General features: G+C 42.5%; 1 protein-coding gene across 1 annotated transcript in view; it reads right to left on the bottom strand.

Annotated features, from left to right (window-relative positions):
• LOC139278506 (lysine-specific demethylase RSBN1L-like) overlaps window positions 1–18,576 on the bottom strand; it is a 70,777-nt gene that overhangs the window by 8,062 nt on the left and 44,139 nt on the right. The window contains exons 3-4 of the mRNA XM_070897349.1: window positions 17,483–17,620; window positions 9,740–9,882 (exon numbers count right to left, since the gene is read on the bottom strand). Coding sequence (XP_070753450.1) covers window positions 9,740–9,882; window positions 17,483–17,620 — 281 coding nt within the window. The remainder of the gene's footprint in view (window positions 1–9,739; window positions 9,883–17,482; window positions 17,621–18,576) is intronic.

The raw sequence follows: 18,576 nt of genomic DNA, 5'->3' as shown, positions 1-18,576 counted from the left end.
TGTAGACCTCTACGTAAATATAGTAACAGAGACACATAGCCACAAGCATTTGAAACTTGTATGCAGCTCTAAAGATGGTGATTTTTTTTAAACAGTGAGATTGGGAAATTGTTGGTGTTCAGAGGGACCTGGGTGTCCTTGTATACGAATCACTGAAAGTTAACATGCAGGTACAGCAAGCAATTAAGAAAGCAAATAGTATGTTGGCCTTTATTACAAGAGGATTTGAATACAAGAGTCAAGATGTCACTGCAATTATATAGGGCCCTGGTGAGACCATACCTGGAGTATTGTGTACAGTTTTGGTCTCCTTACCTAAGGAAGGATATACTTGCCAGAGAGGATGTGCAATGAAGGTTCACCAGACTGATTCCTGGGATGGGGGGGGACTGTCCTATGAGGAGAGATTGAGTAGACTAGGCCTATATTTTCTAGAGTTTAGAAGAATGAGAGGTGAGCTCATTGAAACATATTAAATAGTTACAGGCTTGGCAGGGTAGATGCAGGGAGGATGTTTCCCCTGGCTGGGGAGTCGAGAACCAGGGGTCACAGTCTCAGAATAAGCAGTTGGCCATTTAGGACTGAGATGAGGAGAAGCTTCTTCATTCAGATGGTGAATCTTTGGAATTCTCTACCCCAGAGGGCTGTGGATGCTCAGTCGCTGAGTATATTCAAGACAGAGATCAAAAGATTTTTGAATATTAAGGGAATAAAGGGATATGGGGATAGTGCAGGAAAGTGGAGTTGAGGTAGATCAGCCATGATCTCATTGAATGGCGGAGCAGGCTCGAAGGGCTGAATAGCCTACTCCTGCTCCTAATTCTTATGTTATGGTCCTTATTCACTATGCAAGAACACCATACCATCAGTTTAATAATCAGCAACGAGCTGATGACGCTAGTATATTTTCAAGGTGAACCACTTCAAGTCATTATTCATTTCAGTTGTTCATGGAATATTATTGACAAATCCAGTTATGAATCTATTATTGCTGGTTTTACGTGCAGTTTCACCATGGGCAGATCCAATTATTTCCTGCTGGTTCTAAAACACTTATTCCAGTCCTTGATAATTTTTTTTTGCGCACAATGAGTCCGGCAAGCAAGTTGCCTCAGGGGATGCATTTGTCATCAAGAGAAAGCCTGGCAGTCTACCTGACCTATATAAAGCTGAAGCACTAACGCATTAACTCTACCTTCATTGGTACGCAGCATCAATACACTAAAATTGGAGGATGTTATTTGCAGAGAATTCTCTGAAGTATTCAATGGTATAGGCACGCTTCATGAAGGACAAGGAGGTTAAACAAGTCTGTTATTCTTACTGCTCTGTCATTGCAAGATACCATTTTGACTAAAGAAGAAAACTGAGACAAGGCCAATAAAGTTGGAGGCTAGTGGTATAATTGAAGACTCAGATGGTCCTTCACACTGCATCTCGCTTCTCAGAATCCCAATGATAAGAATTTGTGTCAGTATGGAAAGGACATAATGGACAAATGGTCACTTTGTATGCTAACAAAAAATGGAATTAAGCATGAACTGCATGACATGCCAACCTTAGATGAGATTATTACAGAATGGATGTGTTTTTCAACTTGACCTGAAATGCTCAATAAGGAGAGCCTCTATATTTTGTTTGCAACTCACACTGATCTGAAGTGATGTAAAATATTAAGTTTTGGTGTATCGTCAACAAAAGTATTTTTAACATGCCATCCAGCAATTTATTGAAAGGAATTCTAGGTATCTTGAATGTAAGCATCAAACCAAGCAGAACACAACATGTGCCTTCACAGCATTCTTCACAGGTGACAAAACCAAAGCTCTCCTCAGTGTGGTTCCTAGGCACAGACAATAAAGTATTAAAGCTATTAAAAGATGCCTCATGTCAGGTGACAACTGTTGAACACTAGACAGCACTACAAGCTGTGTCAGATCTACCTGACTAAACATGGCTTAGACTTAATGTTAAACCCTGTCCATCAGGAGACTATTATATTAATGGTCAATGATTTCCTGCAGTTGAAATAATCAAATGTACAGAAACTAGATCAATATTTTGCAGTTCATTGAATTCCGGTAATGTTAAATCGACAACACATTTTTAATCCAGAGTTCAGAATTCCAGCAGTTTGTGTAGCACCTTAGATTTCACCACAATTGAATTACGCCACAACACTGAGGCAGAAAGATTCAGGAGATCTATCAATAAGCATATCCAGACTGCTCAATTGGACAGTTTATCTTGGCAACACCAACTTTGGACATCCCTGCTCAACAACTGTGCCTCATCTCACGCCATTATAGCGACAGCACTTGTTACATTGCAAAGTGAGAATCAGTGCTTCATGCTATCACTTCGAAGTGAAAAGATAAGATCAGAAGAAAGTTCTTGACGCTAAGGCAAAAATGAATGAGATTGAAACACTATGCCCAAACCAGTGAAACCAAAGTTGACAACACATCCTACTGAGAAACAAGTGAATAAAATAATACCTCCATTCAAACTACTCATCTACATTGTAATTTACATAACTGGTTTCACTAGAACTGCTCAGAGGTAGCAATCAAATTATCGTTAGAAAATTAGTAAGTCAGCCTGACAGAACACAATATTGATTTTAATGGTTATGAATCATGCTGCAACTAATATTCAGAATCAATTATCACCAATTTACATTCTGTCTTTCATGAACAGGAGACTTCTACCGTACCTAAACAATCATCATCTTTAAAAGTTTGCAAGTTATATTTTAGGAAGTCTAGCTTTTAAATAAAAAAAGATAGGTCGTCAGTCTATCTTACAGGAAGGGAGCGATGTAATGTATTCATCTAGGCACGAGACGGGGTACTAGGAGCTGTCCGGTAACAAAATTCATTTAGTGATTGCATGTAACAACTGAAGCCTTTCCTCACAAGTTAGCAATCAAACGTGACACTGAGCAATCAAACTGTACTTCAAGCTACAAATTATCGAGGAAAATAGATGCTGAATAAAGAGTCAGAATTACGATATTTTAGTCATTACAGACAGTAGCAAACATGCAATTTACTATTAAGATGTAGAATGGACAATTTCTGTTAAGGATATGACCTGGTAAATTGATCTACATTACATTGGCATCTGGCAAAGTCCAAATGCTTCATTAACACAATCAAGCATAAGCACACATCCATTAACTACTTCTACCTTTCTCAGATAGCAATGTATGTTGTTGTGAAACACGTAACTGTCAACCCATTAGAAACATAGAAAATAGGTGCAGGAGTAGGCCATTCGGCCCTTCTAGCCTGCACCGCCATTCAATGAGTTCATGGCTGAACATTCAACTTCAGTACCCCATTCCTGCTTTCTCGCCATACCCCTTGATCCCCCTAGTAGTAAGGACCTCATCTAACTCCTTTTTGAATATAATATAAACATAGAAATTAGATCTGTAAATGTTTCTTTTTCCACTACATAACCTGCAAAGCCCATGAGTTAACTAAAATCCTCATGTCCTGGTACTCAGTACTTATCTCACATACCAGTTTGTGACCCATATGGCATCATCAGACACTGGAATTTAGCACTACTTCCTCATGATGGAACACTGTTAAGAAGCAGAGCTGACCCATCTTCTGTTGTACAAGCAGAAGCCTCATTGACCATACTGGAACCAATAAGAACATAAGAAATAGGAGCACAAGTAGGCCACCTGGCCCCTTGAGCCTGCTCCGCCATTTAATAAGATCATGGCTGATCTGATCATGGACTCAGCTCAACTTCCCTGCCCGCTCCCCATAACCCTTTACTCCCTTATCACTCAAAAATCTGTCTATCTCCGCCTTAAATATATTCAATGACCCAGCCTCCACAGCTCTCTGGGGCAGAGAATTCCACAGATTTACAACCCTCAGAGAAGAAATTCCTCCTCATCTCAGTTTTAAATGGGCAGCCTCTTATTCTGAGACTATGTCCCCTAGTTTTAGTTTCCCCAAGAGTGGAAATATCCTCTCTGCATTCACCTTGTCGAGTTCCCTCATTATCTTATATGTCTCAATAAGATCACCTCTCATTCTTCTGAACTCCAATGAGTATAGACCTACTATTACAGAGACATGGCTCCAGGATGATCAGGGCTGGGAACTCAACATCCAGGGGTATTCAACATTCAGGAAGGATAGAATAAAAGGAAAAGGAGGTGGGGTAGCATTGCTGGTTAAAGAGGAGATTAATGCAATAGTTAGGAAGGACATTAGCTTGGATGATGTGGAATCTATATGGGTAGAGCTGCAGAACACCAAAGGGCAAAAAACGTTAGTGGGAGTTGTGTACAGACCTCCAAACAGTAGTAGTGATGTTGGTGAGGGCATCAAACAGGAAAGTAGGGGTGCATGCAATAAAGGTGCAGCAGTTATAATGGGTGACTTTAATATACACATAGATTGGGCTAACCAAACTGGAAGCAATACGGTGGAGGAGGATTTCCTGGAGTGCAGAAGGGATGGTTTTCTAGACCAATATGTCGAGGAACCAATTAGGGGGGAGGCCATCTTAGACTGGGTGTTGTGTAATGAGAGAGGATTAATTAGCAATCTCGTTGTGCGAGGCCCCTTGGGGAAGAGTGACCATAATATGGTGGAATTCTGCATTAGGATGGAGAATGAAACAGTTAATTCAGAGACCATGGTCCAGAACTTAAAGAAGGGTAACTTTGAAGGTATGAGGCGTGAATTGACTAGGATAGATTGGCGAATGATACTTAAGGGGTTGACTGTGGATGGGCAATGGCAGACATTTAGAGACCGCATGGATGAACTACAACAATTGTACATTCTTGTCTGGCGTAAAAATAAAAAAGGGAAGGTGGCTCAACCGTGGCTATCAAGGGAAATCAGGGATAGTATTAAAGCCAAGGAAGTGGCATACAAATTGGCCAGAAATAGCAGCGAACCTGGGGACTGGGAGAAATTTAGAACTCAGCAGAGGAGGACAAAGGGTTTGATTAGGGCAGGGAAAATGGAGTATGAGAAGAAGCTTGCAGGGAACATTAAGACGGATTGCAAAAGTTTCTATAGATATGTAAAGAGAAAAAGGTTAGTAAAGACAAACGTAGGTCCCCTGCAGTCAGAATCAGGGGAAGTCATAACGGGGAACAAAGAAATGGCAGACCAATTGAACAAGTACTTTGGTTCGGTATTCACTGAGGAGGACACAAACAACCTTCCGGATATAAAAGGGGTCAGAGGGTCTAGTAAGGAGGAGGAACTGAGGGAAATCCTTATTAGTCGGGAAATTGTGTTGGGGAAATTGATGGGATTGAAGGCCGATAAATCCCCAGGGCCTGATGGACTGCATCCCAGAGTACTTAAGGAGGTGGCCTTGGAAATAGCGGATGCATTGACAGTCATTTTCCAACATTCCATTGACTCTGGATCAGTTCCTATCGAGTGGAGGGTAGCCAATGTAACCCCACTTTTTAAAAAAGGAGGGAGAGAGAAAACAGGGAATTATAGACCGGTCAGCCTGACCTCAGTAGTGGGCAAAATGATGGAATCAATTATGAAGGATGTCATAGCAGCGCATTTGAAAAGAGGTGACATGATAGGTCCAAGTCAGCATGGATTTGTGAAAGGGAAATCATGCTTGACAAATCTCCTAGAATTTTTTTGAGGATGTTTCCAGTAGAGTGGACAAGGGAGAACCAGTTGATGTGGTATATTTGGACTTTCAGAAGGCTTTCGACAAGGTCCCACACAAGAGATTAATGTGCAAAGTTAAAGCACATGGGATTGGGGGTAGTATGCTGACGTGGATTGAGAACTGGTTGGCAGACAGGAAGCAAAGAGTAGGAGTAAATGGGTACTTTTCAGAATGGCAGGCAGTGACTAGTGGGGTACCGCAAGGTTCTGTGCTGGGGCCCCAGCTGTTTACATTGTACATTAATGATTTAGACGAGGGGACTAAATGTAGTATCTCCAAATTTGCGGATGACACTAAGTTGGGTGGCAGTGAGCGCTGCGAGGAGGATGCTATGAGGCTGCAGAGCGACTTGGATAGGTTAGGTGAGTGGGCAGATGAAGTATAATGTGGATAAATGTGAGGTTATCCACTTTGGTGGTAAAAACAGAGACAGACTATTATCTGAATGGTGACAGATTAGGAAAAGGGGAGGTGCAACGAGACCTGGGTGTCATGGTACATCAGTCATTGAAGGTTGGCATGCAGGTACAGCAGGCGGTTAAGAAAGCAAATGGCATGTTGGCCTTCATAGCGAGGGGATTTGAGTACAGGGGCAGGGAGGTGTTACTACAGTTGTACAGGGCCTTGGTGAGGCCACACCTGGAGTATTTTGCACAGTTTTGGTCTCCTAACTTGAGGAAGGACATTCTTGCTATTGAGGGAGTGCAGTGAAGGTTCACCAGACTGATTCCCGGGATGGCGGGACTGACCTATCAAAAAAGACTGGATCAACGGGGCTTGTATTCACTGGAGTTCAGAAGAATGAGAGGGACCTCATAGAAACATTTAAAATTCTGATGGGTTCAGACAGGTTAGATGCAGGAAGAATGTTCCCAATGTTGGGGAAGTCCAGAACCAGGGGTCACAGTCAAAGGATAAGGGGTAAGCCATTTAGGACCGAGATGAGGAGAAACTTCTTCACCCAGAGAGTGGTGAACCTGTGGAATTCTCTACCACAGAAAGTTGTTGAGGCCAATTCACTAAATATATTCAAAAAGGAGTTAGATGAAGTCCTTACTACTAGGGGGATCAAGGGGTATGGCGAGAAAGCAGGAATGGGGTACTGAAGTTGCATGTTCAGCCATGAACTCATTGAACGGCGGTGCAGGCTAGAAGGGCCGAATGGCCTACTCCTGCATCTATTTTCTATGTTTCAACCTATCTTCGTAGGTCAACCCCCTCATCTCCGGAATGAACCTAGTGAACCTTCTCTGAGCAGCCTCCAATTTATATCCTTCCTTAAATAAGACCAAAACTGTCCGCAGTACTCCAGGTATGGCCTCACCAATACCCTGCACAGTTGCAGCAGACTTTTCTGCTTTTATACTCTATTCCCCTTGCAATAAAGGCCAACATTCCATTTGCCTTTCTGATTACTTGCTGTATCTGCATACTCACTTTTTGTATTTCATGCACAAGGATCCCCAGGTCCCTCTGTACTGCAGCACTTTGCAAATTTTCTCCATTTAAATTATAATTTGCTTTTCTATTTTTTCTGCCAAAGTGGATAACCTCACATTTTCCCACATTATATTCCATCTGCCAAATTTTTGCCCACTCACTTAGCCTGTCTATGGCCCTTTGCAGATTTTGTGTCTTCCTCGCAATTTGCTTTCGCACCCATCTTTGTATCATCAGCAAACTTGGCTACATTACATTCGGTCCCTTCATCCAAGTCATTAATATAGATTGTAAATAGCACCGATCCCTGCGGCACCCCACTAGTTACTGATTGCCAACCGGCAAATTAACCATTTATCCCGACTCTTTGTTTTCCGTTCGTTAGCCAGCCAATCCTCTATCCATGCTAATATATTACTCCCAATCCTATGAACTTTTATCTTGTGCAGTAACCTTTTATGTGGCACCTTATCGAATGTCTTCTGGAAATCCAAATACATCACATCCACTGGTTCCCCCTCATCCACCCTACTTGTTACATCCTCAAAGAACTCCAGCAAATTTGTCAAACATGATTTCCCTTTCATAAAACCATGCTGACTCTGCTTGATTGAATTATGCTTTTCCAAATGTGCCACTCCTGCTTCCTTAATAATAGACTCCAGCATTTTCCCAATGACAGATGTTAGGCTAACAGGTCGAAAGTTTCCTACTTTTTGTCTGCCTCCTTGTTTAAATAGGGTCGTTACATTTGCAGTTTTCCAATCCGTTGGGACCGCCTCAGAATCCAAGGAATTTTGGTAGATTACAATCAAACTGTTAATAGCATCCTAACACTTGAGTTACAGAAGGTGGGACAGCTCTGCAACCCAAAAGCATTCCATTGCTTGAACACGAGATACAGAAGTAGCAGTCCTATATCCTGGCGCTGGCAACTAATGGAGGAACAGGGACAAACATTTTTGGGAGTCGACTCCCTCCAAATTGTGCCTCTCCATAAAAGTTGAGGGGGTAAAAGCATCATCATGATTCAATTTAACTAGACCGTAGTTTTCCATTGGAAAGTACAGTCTTAAGATGATATCCGATTCTGTGATAGCAAGCCTTAATGAGAACAGGGGCTGGATTTTCCTTCTCTTTCCCAAAATCGGGTAGTAAGGCCTGCTGTCTTGTCTCCGCAAACTACATATCTTTCCTCCTTCCTCAAATACCCCCCTGCCTCTTGTCCCATCTGCCATCATTACCACCACTCCCCAGGACTGCCTGGTGCAAGTGGCATTGCAATAGGTCCACGTTAGCAACAATGATGGCATCGATCTCCGCAAGGGAGAGAGCTTAGTAGAGTCCTCCTCTCCCCCTTCAAATCTGTTCCCTAGCCACTTACTTTTATAGGCCTCGGCCTCTACCAAAAGCCTACAAAGTTACCATCTTTAGGGTTCTTCTGCCGCTTTAGGATCTCTTAGGGTGCGGCAGCGCCATTCAACCTCCCTCTGTGGCACTGGCAGGCTCCCTCTTAGTGGTGGGAATCCCACTAGGAGTCCGGGCCTGCAAGAATAATGAATCGTATTTGCGGCAAGGATGAGGGACATCCTCCACCAACACTGCTGCAAAGAGGAAAATACAGCCTGAGGTGTCTGAAGAGTTATTATTTTTATTGCAATAAGTAATTCGCCCAACTAATACAATACTCGTAGCATTTCTATCTAATGAACATATTTCCCATACTAGTCCTTTCCTTTTTTTTTGCATCAATCCCCAAGTTCTCAGGATTTGTGCCAAGCAGCTGCCCACCTTCTTCCAATGCTTTTCTTAGCACCCAAGGAGCAGAATGTTTCGTATACTGCATTCACCAATTACAGCCCTACAATTTTAAAGAACTAATGACATATAGCACAGAAAATAAACAGTACTGTACCATGTTCAGTTCTGCACATCATCCTATGAAAAAAAAGCTACAAGTCCAAACTCAAGTGTAAAGGAAATGCACTCAGAGGAAAGATTAGAGATGCTATATAGTCCTGAAAGAAAGGAGGACTCCATCACAGTATTAGAAATAGTATAATTAAAGTAAATGCAGAAACTTACTTCAAAGAAAAGCAAGAAAGTAGGACCAGAGGACATGCATTGAAATTAGTGAAAAGTAAATTATTAGAAATAATGTTTTTATTTAAAGAGTGATGATAAACACTTCAAGCAATACCGGGCAGGTAGTGGAGACAAAAATATTCAGATTGTTCAAAATGTAATTGGGATGTGAAGATAATCCAATAGAGGGATGAGTATCAATGGACCAAAACAGCATTTTATCAGGTTCCAGATGCAGAATATGTTCTGCTGTAAAGCAGTTTTGACATTTGTTCCACAGGATCTTTGGTATGTATTAGGTTCCCAGCACTCTGACACTTTATCCATATGACCTGCAGTGTTAGGTTTCTGATATTCAAAGCTGGAAGAAATTTGGACATTTTGTAAGACACATAACTTGGTTTTACAGCTTATTCCTGTGCCTAGCAACTGAAGGAAAATGGGTGCAGATAAGCAGTGGAAGCTTAACGATTGAGGGACGGCAAAGGAGGTTTAGCTAACACAATAAACAAGACATTGAACTTACCGTCTTCGTTTAAAAGGTGATTTTGGCATGTCTGCTATAGGGATCACCTGTTCTCCTGGACGAACCCACATAATAGGACCATCGTCACTTTCTTTACGGCACTTAAGTTTGAGACTAGAAAGTGATCCCCATGGTAATGTACGCTATTGGCAGAAAAAATGGAAAACAAATGTTTCTTTCTTTTTTTTTTTACTGGTTATGTACATGCATGCTCATCAAAATTTATCTATTTCAGTAGATTTACAAGATCAACCAAATTCCTGCAGATGTCTTTCAAGATACAATTGTAATTTAGTATCACAAGTAAATTAATCTTTATTTAAAATGACAAATCTACAATTCAAGCACCAAAGCTGGCACTTGAAATGTTTTAGTAGAAGACGACAAAACAATTTAAACCAAGATCTTTTCATAGAATCATAGAAACTTACAACACGGAAGGAGACCAATTCGGCCCATCGTGCCCGCGCAGGCCAACCAAGAGCTATCCAGTCTAATCGCACTTTCCAGCTCTTGGTCTGTAGCCCTGTAGGTTAAGGCACTTTAAGTGCACATCTAAGTATTTTTTTAAAATGTGTGAGGGTTTCTGCCTCAACCATCCTTTCAGGCAGTGAGTTCCAGACCCCACCGCCCCCTGGATGAAAATTTTTTTCCCTCATATCGCCTTTAAACCTCCCCCCAATTACTTTAAGTCTATGCCAAGGGAAACAGGTTCTTCCTATCCACTCCCCTCATAAATTTTATACACCTCAATAAGGTCTCCCCTCAGCCTCCTCTGTTCCAAAGAATACAGACCCAGCATTTACAATCTTTCCTCATAGTCAAAATTCTCCAGTTCAGGCAACATTCTTGTAAATCTCCAATGCAATCATATCTTTCCTGTAATGTAGTGACCAGAACTGCACACAGTACTCCAGCTGCAGCCTAACCAGTGTTGTATACAGTTCAAGCATAACCTTCTTGCTCTTGTATTCCATGCCTCAACTTATAAAGGGAAGTATTCCATATGCCTTCTTAAGCACCTTATCTATCTGGCCTGCTACCTTCAGGGATCTGTGGACCTGCACTCCTCTACACTTTTCATTGTTGTACCATTTAATGTATATTCTCTTGCCTTGTTAGACCTCCCCAAATGCAGTACCTCACATTGATCCAAACTGAATTCCATTTGCCACTGTTCTGCCCACCTGACCAGTACATTGATATCTTCCTGCAGTCTGCAGCTGCTTTCTTCATTATCAACCACACAGCCTATTTTAGTGTCATCTGCAAACTTCTTAATCATACCCTCAACATTCAAGTCCAAGTAATTGATATACACCACAAAAAGCAAGGGACCCAGCACTGAGCCCTGTGTAACCCCACTGGATACAGCCTTCCAGTCACAAAAACATCCATCAACCATTACCTTTTGCTTCCTGCCTCTGAGCCAATTTTGGATCCAACTTGCCACTTTTCCCTGGATCCCATGGGCTTTTACTTTCGTGACCAGTCTGCCATGTGGGATCTTATCAAAAGCTTTGCTAAAATCCATATACACTACATCATACTCACTGCCCTCATCGACCCTCCCGGTTATCTCCTCGGAAAATTCGAAAAGTTAGTCAGACACAACCTTCTCTTAACAAATCCGTGCTGACTGTCCTTGATTAATCCAGGTCTTTCCAAATGAAGATTTATCCTGTACCTCAGGAATTTTTCCAATAATTTTCCCATCACTGAGGTTAAGCTGACTGGCCTGTAATTACTTGGTCTATCTCTTTCTCCCCTTTTAAACAAAGGTATAACATTAGCAGTCCTCTGGCACCACACCTGTAGCCAGAGGGGACTGGAAAATGATGTCAGAACCTCTGCTTTTATTTCCTCTTTTGCTTCTCTTAACTGGAACATTGCAGAAATGTCCAAATTTATAGTAATAAAAGCACGGTTGAAAAGAGCACAAAAGCTCTAAATAGTTTAGAATTTTTTGACTTCCAAGAAACACATTTATGGCAGTTACTTTGAAGAAAAATTAGATTATTTTACTTTGAAGTTATACAATATTTGGAATATATTTCATCCGGGCCAGGGAATTTATCCACTTTCAAAGCTGCTAAGCCCCTTAATACTTCCTCTCTCACTGTTTATCTCGTCTCATATTTCACACTCCTTCTCTCTCATTGCAAAGTCTACATCTTTTGTGGAAACAGATGCAAAGTATTCATTAAGAATCATACCCAAGACTTCTGCCTCCACACACACATTTCCTTTATGGTCTCTAATAGGCCCCACTCTTTCTCTAGTTATCCTCTTGCTCTTAATATATTTAGAAAACATCTTTGGGTTTTCTCCGATTTTACTTGCCAACATTCTTTCATGCTCTCTCTTTGCTTTCCTGATATATTTTTTTAATTGCACCCCTGCACTTTTATACTTCTCTAGAGTTTCTTTAGTATTGAGTTCTCAATACCTGTCATGAGCTTCCCTTTTTTTCTTTATCTTACCCTGTATGTCCCTTGACATCCAGGGGGCTCTAGATTTGAATTAGAAGGCAAGTAAACTTGTGCCATTCTTGTGTATGGGGGAGGAGGAGCAGCAGCACCTATAAAGGCCCAGCGGCAGTCCGGGGTCAGTGGCAGTTCAGGAGCAGCTAGCTGCAGCAGGGTCAAAAGTAAGAAAGAATAAAAAGTAATCGAAGTGTGACGTCACAGCCAAGAGGGTAAGTGATTGGCTGGTTGAGTGGTGAGTAGTTTTTTTTTCTTTATCTTTTTTCTTTTTCTTAGCAGTAAGAAACCTTTGGCATTGTTGCCAAATTAAGTAATTTAAGGGTTAAGTCATGGCAGGAGAGCCAAGACCCGTGTCATACTCCTCCTGTGCTACGTGGGAAATCAGGGACGCTTCCAGTGTCCCTGACTACTATGTGTGCAGGAAGTGACTACTATGCTGCAGCTCCTGACATACCACATTGTGGCACTGGAGCTGCGCATGGATTCACTCTGGAGCATCCGCGATGCTGAGGATGTCGTGAATAGCACGTTTAGTGAGTTGGTCACAGCGCAGGTAAAGGTTACACAGGCAGATAGGGAATGGGTGACCATCAGGAAGAGCAGTGGAAGGAAGGTAGTGCAGGGGTCCCCTGCGGTCATCTCCCTCCAAAACAGATATACCATCTTAGGTACTGTTGGGGGGAGATGGCAGCAGCAGCCAAGTTCATGGCACCATGGGTGGCTCTGCTGCGCAGGAAGGCAGGAAAAAGAGTGGGAGAGCTCGTGGTAGGGGATTCTATTGTAAGGGGAATAGATCGGCATCTCGCAAACGAGACTCCAGGATGGTATGTTGCCTCCCTTGTGCAAGGGTCAAGGATGTCTCGGAGCGGCTGCAGCGCATTCTGGAGGGGGAGGGTGAACAAGCCAGTTGTCATGGTGCATATAGGCATCAACGATATAGGTAAAAAGCAGGAGGTGGTCCTACAAGCTGAATTTAGGGAGCTAAAAAGTAGGACCTCAAAAGGTAGTAATCTCAGGATTGCTACCAGTGCCATGTGCTAGTCAGAGTAGAAATAGCAGGATAGTTAGGATCAATACGTGGCTTGAGGAATGGTGCAAGAGGGAGGGATTCAAATTCCTGGGACATTGGAACCAATTCTGGGGGAGGTGGGACCAGTACAAACCGGACGGTCTGCACCTGGCAGGACCGGAACCAATGTCCTAGGGGGAGTGTTTGCTAGTGCTGTTGGGGAGGATTTAAACTAATAGGGCAGGGGAATGGGAACCTATGCAGGGAGACAGAGGGAAGTAAAATGGGGTCAGAAGCAAAAAGTATAAAAGGAGAAAAGTAGAAGTGAAGGGCAGAAAAATCAAAAGGCAACAATCAAAAAGGGCCACATTAAACATAATTCTAAAAGGACAAAGAGTGTTAAAAAAACAAGCCTGAGGTTCTGTGTCTCAATGCGAGGAGCATTCGTAATGAGGTGGATGAATTAACTGCGCAGATAGCTGTTAACGGATATCTTGTAATTGGGATTACGGAGACATGGCTCCCGGTTGACTAAAGTTGGGAACTCAACATCCAAAGGTATTCAATATTCAGGAAAGATAGACTGAAAGGAAAAGGAGGTGGGGTAGCGTTGCTGGTTAAAGGAGATTAACGCAATAGTAAGGAAGGACATTAGCGTGGATGAGGTGAAATCTGTATGGGTAGAGCTGCGCAATACCAAAGGGCAGAAAACGCTAGTGAGAGTTGTGTACAGACCACCAAACAGTCAGTGAAGTTGGGGATGGGATCAAACAGGAAATTAGGGATGTGTGCAATAAAAGGTACAGCAGTTATCATGGGTGACTTTAATCTACATATAGATTGGGCTAGACAAACTGGTAGCAATACGGTGGAGGAGGATTTCCTAGAATGTATAAGGGATGGTTTTCTAGATCAATATGTCGAGGAACCAACTAGAGAGCTGGCCATCCTTGACTGGGTGTTGTGCAATCAGAGAGGATTAATTAGCAATCTTGTTGTGCGAGGCCCCTTGGGGAAGAGTGACCATAATATGGTAGAATTCTTCATTAAGATGGTGAGTGACACAGTTAATTCAGAGACTAGGGTCCTGAACTTAAGGAAAGGTAACTTCGACAGTATGAAACGTGAATTGGCTAGGCTAGACTGGCGAATGATACTTAAAGGGTTGACGGTGGATCGGCAATGGCAGACATTTAAAGATCACATGGATGAACTTCAACAATTGTACATTCCTGTCTGGCGTAAAAATAAAACGGGGAAGGTGGCTCAATCGTGGCTTACAAGGGAAATTAGGGATAGTGTTAAATCCAAGGAAGAGGCATGTAAAGTGGCCCAAAAAAGCAGCAAACCTGAGGACTGGGAGAAATTTAGAATTCAGCAGAGGAGGACACAGGGTTTAATTAGGAGGGGGAAAACAGAATGAGAGTAAGCTTGCAGGGAACATAAAAACTGACTGCAAAACCTTCTACAGATACATGAAGAGAAAAAGATTAGTGAAGGCAAATGTGGGTCCTTTACAGTCAGAATCAGGCGATTTTATAATGGGGAACAAAGAAATGACAGACCAATTGAACAAACACTTTGGTTGTCTTCACGAAGGAAGACACAAATAACCTTCCGGAAATACTAGGGGACCGAGGGTCTAGCGAGAAGAACTAAAGGAAATCCTTATTAGTCAGAAAATTGTGTTAGGAAAATTGATGGGGTTGAAGGCCTATAAATCCCCAGGGATAGTGTGCATCCCAGAGTACTTAAGGAAGTGGCCCTAGAAATAGTGGATGCATTGGTGGTCATTTTCCAACATTCAATAGACTCTGGGTCAGTTCCTATGGACTGGAGGATAGCTAATGTAACCCCACTTTTTAACAAAGGAGGGATAGAGAAAACAGGGAATTATAGACCGGTCAGCCTGACATTAGTGGTGGGGAAAATGTTGGGATCAATTATTAAAGATGTAATAGCAGCGCATTTGGAAAGCAGTGACAGGATCGGTCCGAGTCAGCATGGATTTATGAAAGGGAAATCATGCTTGACAAATCTTCTAAAATTTTTTGAGGATGTAACTAGTAGAGTGGACAAGGGGGAGCCAGTGGATGTGGTGTATTTAGACTTCAAAAGGCTTTTGACAAGGTCCCCACAAGAGATTAGTGTGCAAAATTAAAGCACATGGTATTGAGGGTAATGTATTGATGTGGATAGAGAACTTGTTGGCAGACAGGAAGCAAAGAGTAGGAATAAACGGGTCCTTTTCAGAATGGCAGGCAGTGACTAGTGGGGTACCGCAAGGTTCAGTGCTGGGACCTCAGCTATTTACAATATAAATTAATGATTTAGACGAAGGAATTGAATGTAGTATCTCCAAGTTTGCAAATGACACTAAGCTGGGTGGCAGTGTGAGCTGAGAGAAGGATGCCAAGAGGCTGGAGGGTGACTTGGACAGGTTAGGTGAGTGAGCAAATATATGGCAGATGCGGTATAATGTAGATAAATGTGAGGTTATCCACTTTGGTGGTAAAAACAGGAAGGCAGATTATCGGAATGGTGACAGATTAGTAAAAGGAGAGGTGCAACGAGACCTGGGTGTCATGGTACATCAGTCATTGAAAGTTGGCATACAGGTACAGCAGGCAGTGAAGGCGGCAAATGTCATGTTGGCCTTCATAGCGAGAGGATTTGAGTATAGGAGCAGGGAGGTCTTACTACAGTTGTACAGGGCCTTGGGGAGGCCACACCTTGAATATTGTGTACAGTTTTGGTCTAATCTGAGGAAGGACATTCTTGCTATTGAGGGAGTGCAGCGAAGGTTCACCAGACTGATTCCCAGAATGGCAGGACTGACATATGAAGAAAAACTGGATCAACTCGGCTTATGTTCACTAGAATTTAGAAGAATTTAGAAATTAATAGAAATACATCTGGGGATCTCATAGAAACATATAAAATTCTGATGGGATTGGGCAGGTTCGATGCAGGAAGAATGTTCCCGATGTTGGGGAAGTTCAGAACCAGGGGTCACATTCTAAGGATAAGGGGTAAGCCATTTAGGACCATGATGAGGAGAAACTTCTTCACTCATAGAGTTGTGAGCATGTGGAATTCTCTACCACAGAAAGTTGTTGAGGCCAATTCGTTACATATATTCAAAAGGGATTTAGATGTGGCCCTTATGGCTAAAGGGATCAAGGGGTATGTAGAGAAAGCAGGAATGGGGTATTGAAGTGCATGATCATATTGAATGGTGGTGCAGGCTCGAAGGGCTGAATGGCCTACTCCTGCACCTATTTTCTATGAAGCAAAGGTTGTTTTTTTTGGGTAGGGGAGGAATACACTTAAGATACAAATACTGTATAACTTCAAAGTAAAATAATCGAATTTTTCTTCAAAGTAGTTGCCATAAATGTGTTTTGTTGGAAGTCAAAAAATTCTCAACTATTTAGAGCTTTTGTGTGAGTTTTTACCATGTTTGTATTATTAGAAATTTGGACATTTCTGCAATATCCCAGTAACTTAATCATGTGTGCATAAATCAGGCTCATTATTTCAACATTGCAAATTAATCTAATATTAAGTTATAAATTTGTTAAAATTTAAATAAAAAGATTTTGGGCAAATATTTCAAATGCTGTGTGTCCACACTGCTTTTGCATTTAGAAAAAGACTAACAATCAGAGATCAGCTGGACAGCAATGGTGGACATTAAACACAACCCATATTGACTGGAATTAAGTTGTTGATGTTATTTCCCCATTTTCAGTTTCCTCTCCTCTCCTCTCCTCTCCTCTCCTCTCCTCTCCTCTCCTCTCCTCTCCTCTCCTCTCCTCTCCTCTCCTCTCCTCTCCCCACCAGTTGATCATACCTTTTGTTTAGGTGAATCGTCAACTATCTGGCCCAAAACAGAGACACCGATTCTCGTATTGGACTGTACAGCCACCTAAGAACTCATGCTAAGAGTGGAAGCAAGTCTTCCTTGATTCCGAGGGACTGCCTATGATCATGAACCCAAAGCATGGCTAAGCTGAATCGAGTTTTATGTTCATGTTGACTGGTTGCTGAAGTAACTAGTCTTTGCCATCACGGAGCACCTTCACTCAAATTTATTCTTTTATTAGGCACAAACCTGTATATCAGGCACAAACCTGTATATCAATCCCACCCACCTATATATATTTACACATACCAACTGCTTAGTTTGGAACTATACTAAACTGTCGACAATATGTGTAAACTCCAATAACTAAAAATACTTACTTTTAAAAAAGGAGACTCTTCCAGTCTGTCAAGGAACTCTGGAAAGTAGTCCCCAACTTCTTCATCCACAGCTCCTACCAAGCTGATCTGTCGCATTGGGCCAGCCCTGTAAGTACCATGCGAATACGTTCGTCTCACCTATTGTCAGGTTAAAAAAACCAAAGTTAAGCAAAAGTACAACTGCCATACCATATAGTAATACATAAAATTATTGAATATAACTAGATAATAAGTTTCTTTTTAAATCCTTGAAGGCCTGTGTTGAGAGAATCCCCATTTCCATTTGATTATCAGTATTATGGCCAGATACAGATTAAAGCTTGAGCACAGAGCTTGGAGACAGAGCAGGGAGATTTGCAAACTGAGTGATTCTTAAGCAGAGTAAGGAATTTTGAGAGAGCAGGAATTAGTGGAAAGGAGGAAGACAGTGGAGACATCTGACTGAAAAGGAAGAGTGGGGCTACAGAACCCAAGGTTTCTAAGTTAATAGAGACGAGAGCAGACCTACGGGACAGCGAGAGGAGTGGCCAGAGATAAAGGTAGGCATCTTGGTCCAGCGGAATGCACATCCTGTGCCATGTGGGAACTCCAGGATGCTTCCTGTGTCCAGGACAACCACGTGAATAGGAGGTGTCGGAGGAGCTCGAACACTGGGTTTCGGAGCTTCAGCTGCAGCTGGCATCACTGCAGTGCATCCGCGAGGCTGAGAGCTACGTGGATGGCACATTTCCGGAGGTGGTCACCCAGCAGCTAAGGAGTGCGTAGGCAGAGAGGGAATGGGTGACTGCCAGACAGAAGAGGACCACCAGGCAGGTAGTGCAGGAGTCCGAGTGCATCTCGCTCTCCAGCCAGTATTCCGTTCTGAGTACTGGTGAGGGCGATGGTTGTTCTGGGGAGTATAGCCAGAGCCAAGTGCATGGCACCACGGGTGTCACAGCTGTACGGGGACAGGGGGAGGAAGACAGGGAGAGCAATAGTGGTAGGGAATTCGATAGTTAGGGGAGCAGGCAGGCGTTTCTGTGGCCGCAGACGTGACTCCAGGATGGTATGTTGCCTCCAGGTTTAAGGATTTTGAGGGGGGAAGGGTGAACAGC

Source organism: Pristiophorus japonicus, chromosome 13 (genome assembly GCF_044704955.1).
Source record: "Pristiophorus japonicus isolate sPriJap1 chromosome 13, sPriJap1.hap1, whole genome shotgun sequence".
Taxonomy (NCBI): Eukaryota; Metazoa; Chordata; class Chondrichthyes; family Pristiophoridae; genus Pristiophorus; species Pristiophorus japonicus.
Note: the sequence above shows the minus strand (reverse complement) of the source record. Positions and strands in the feature narration are given on the sequence as shown.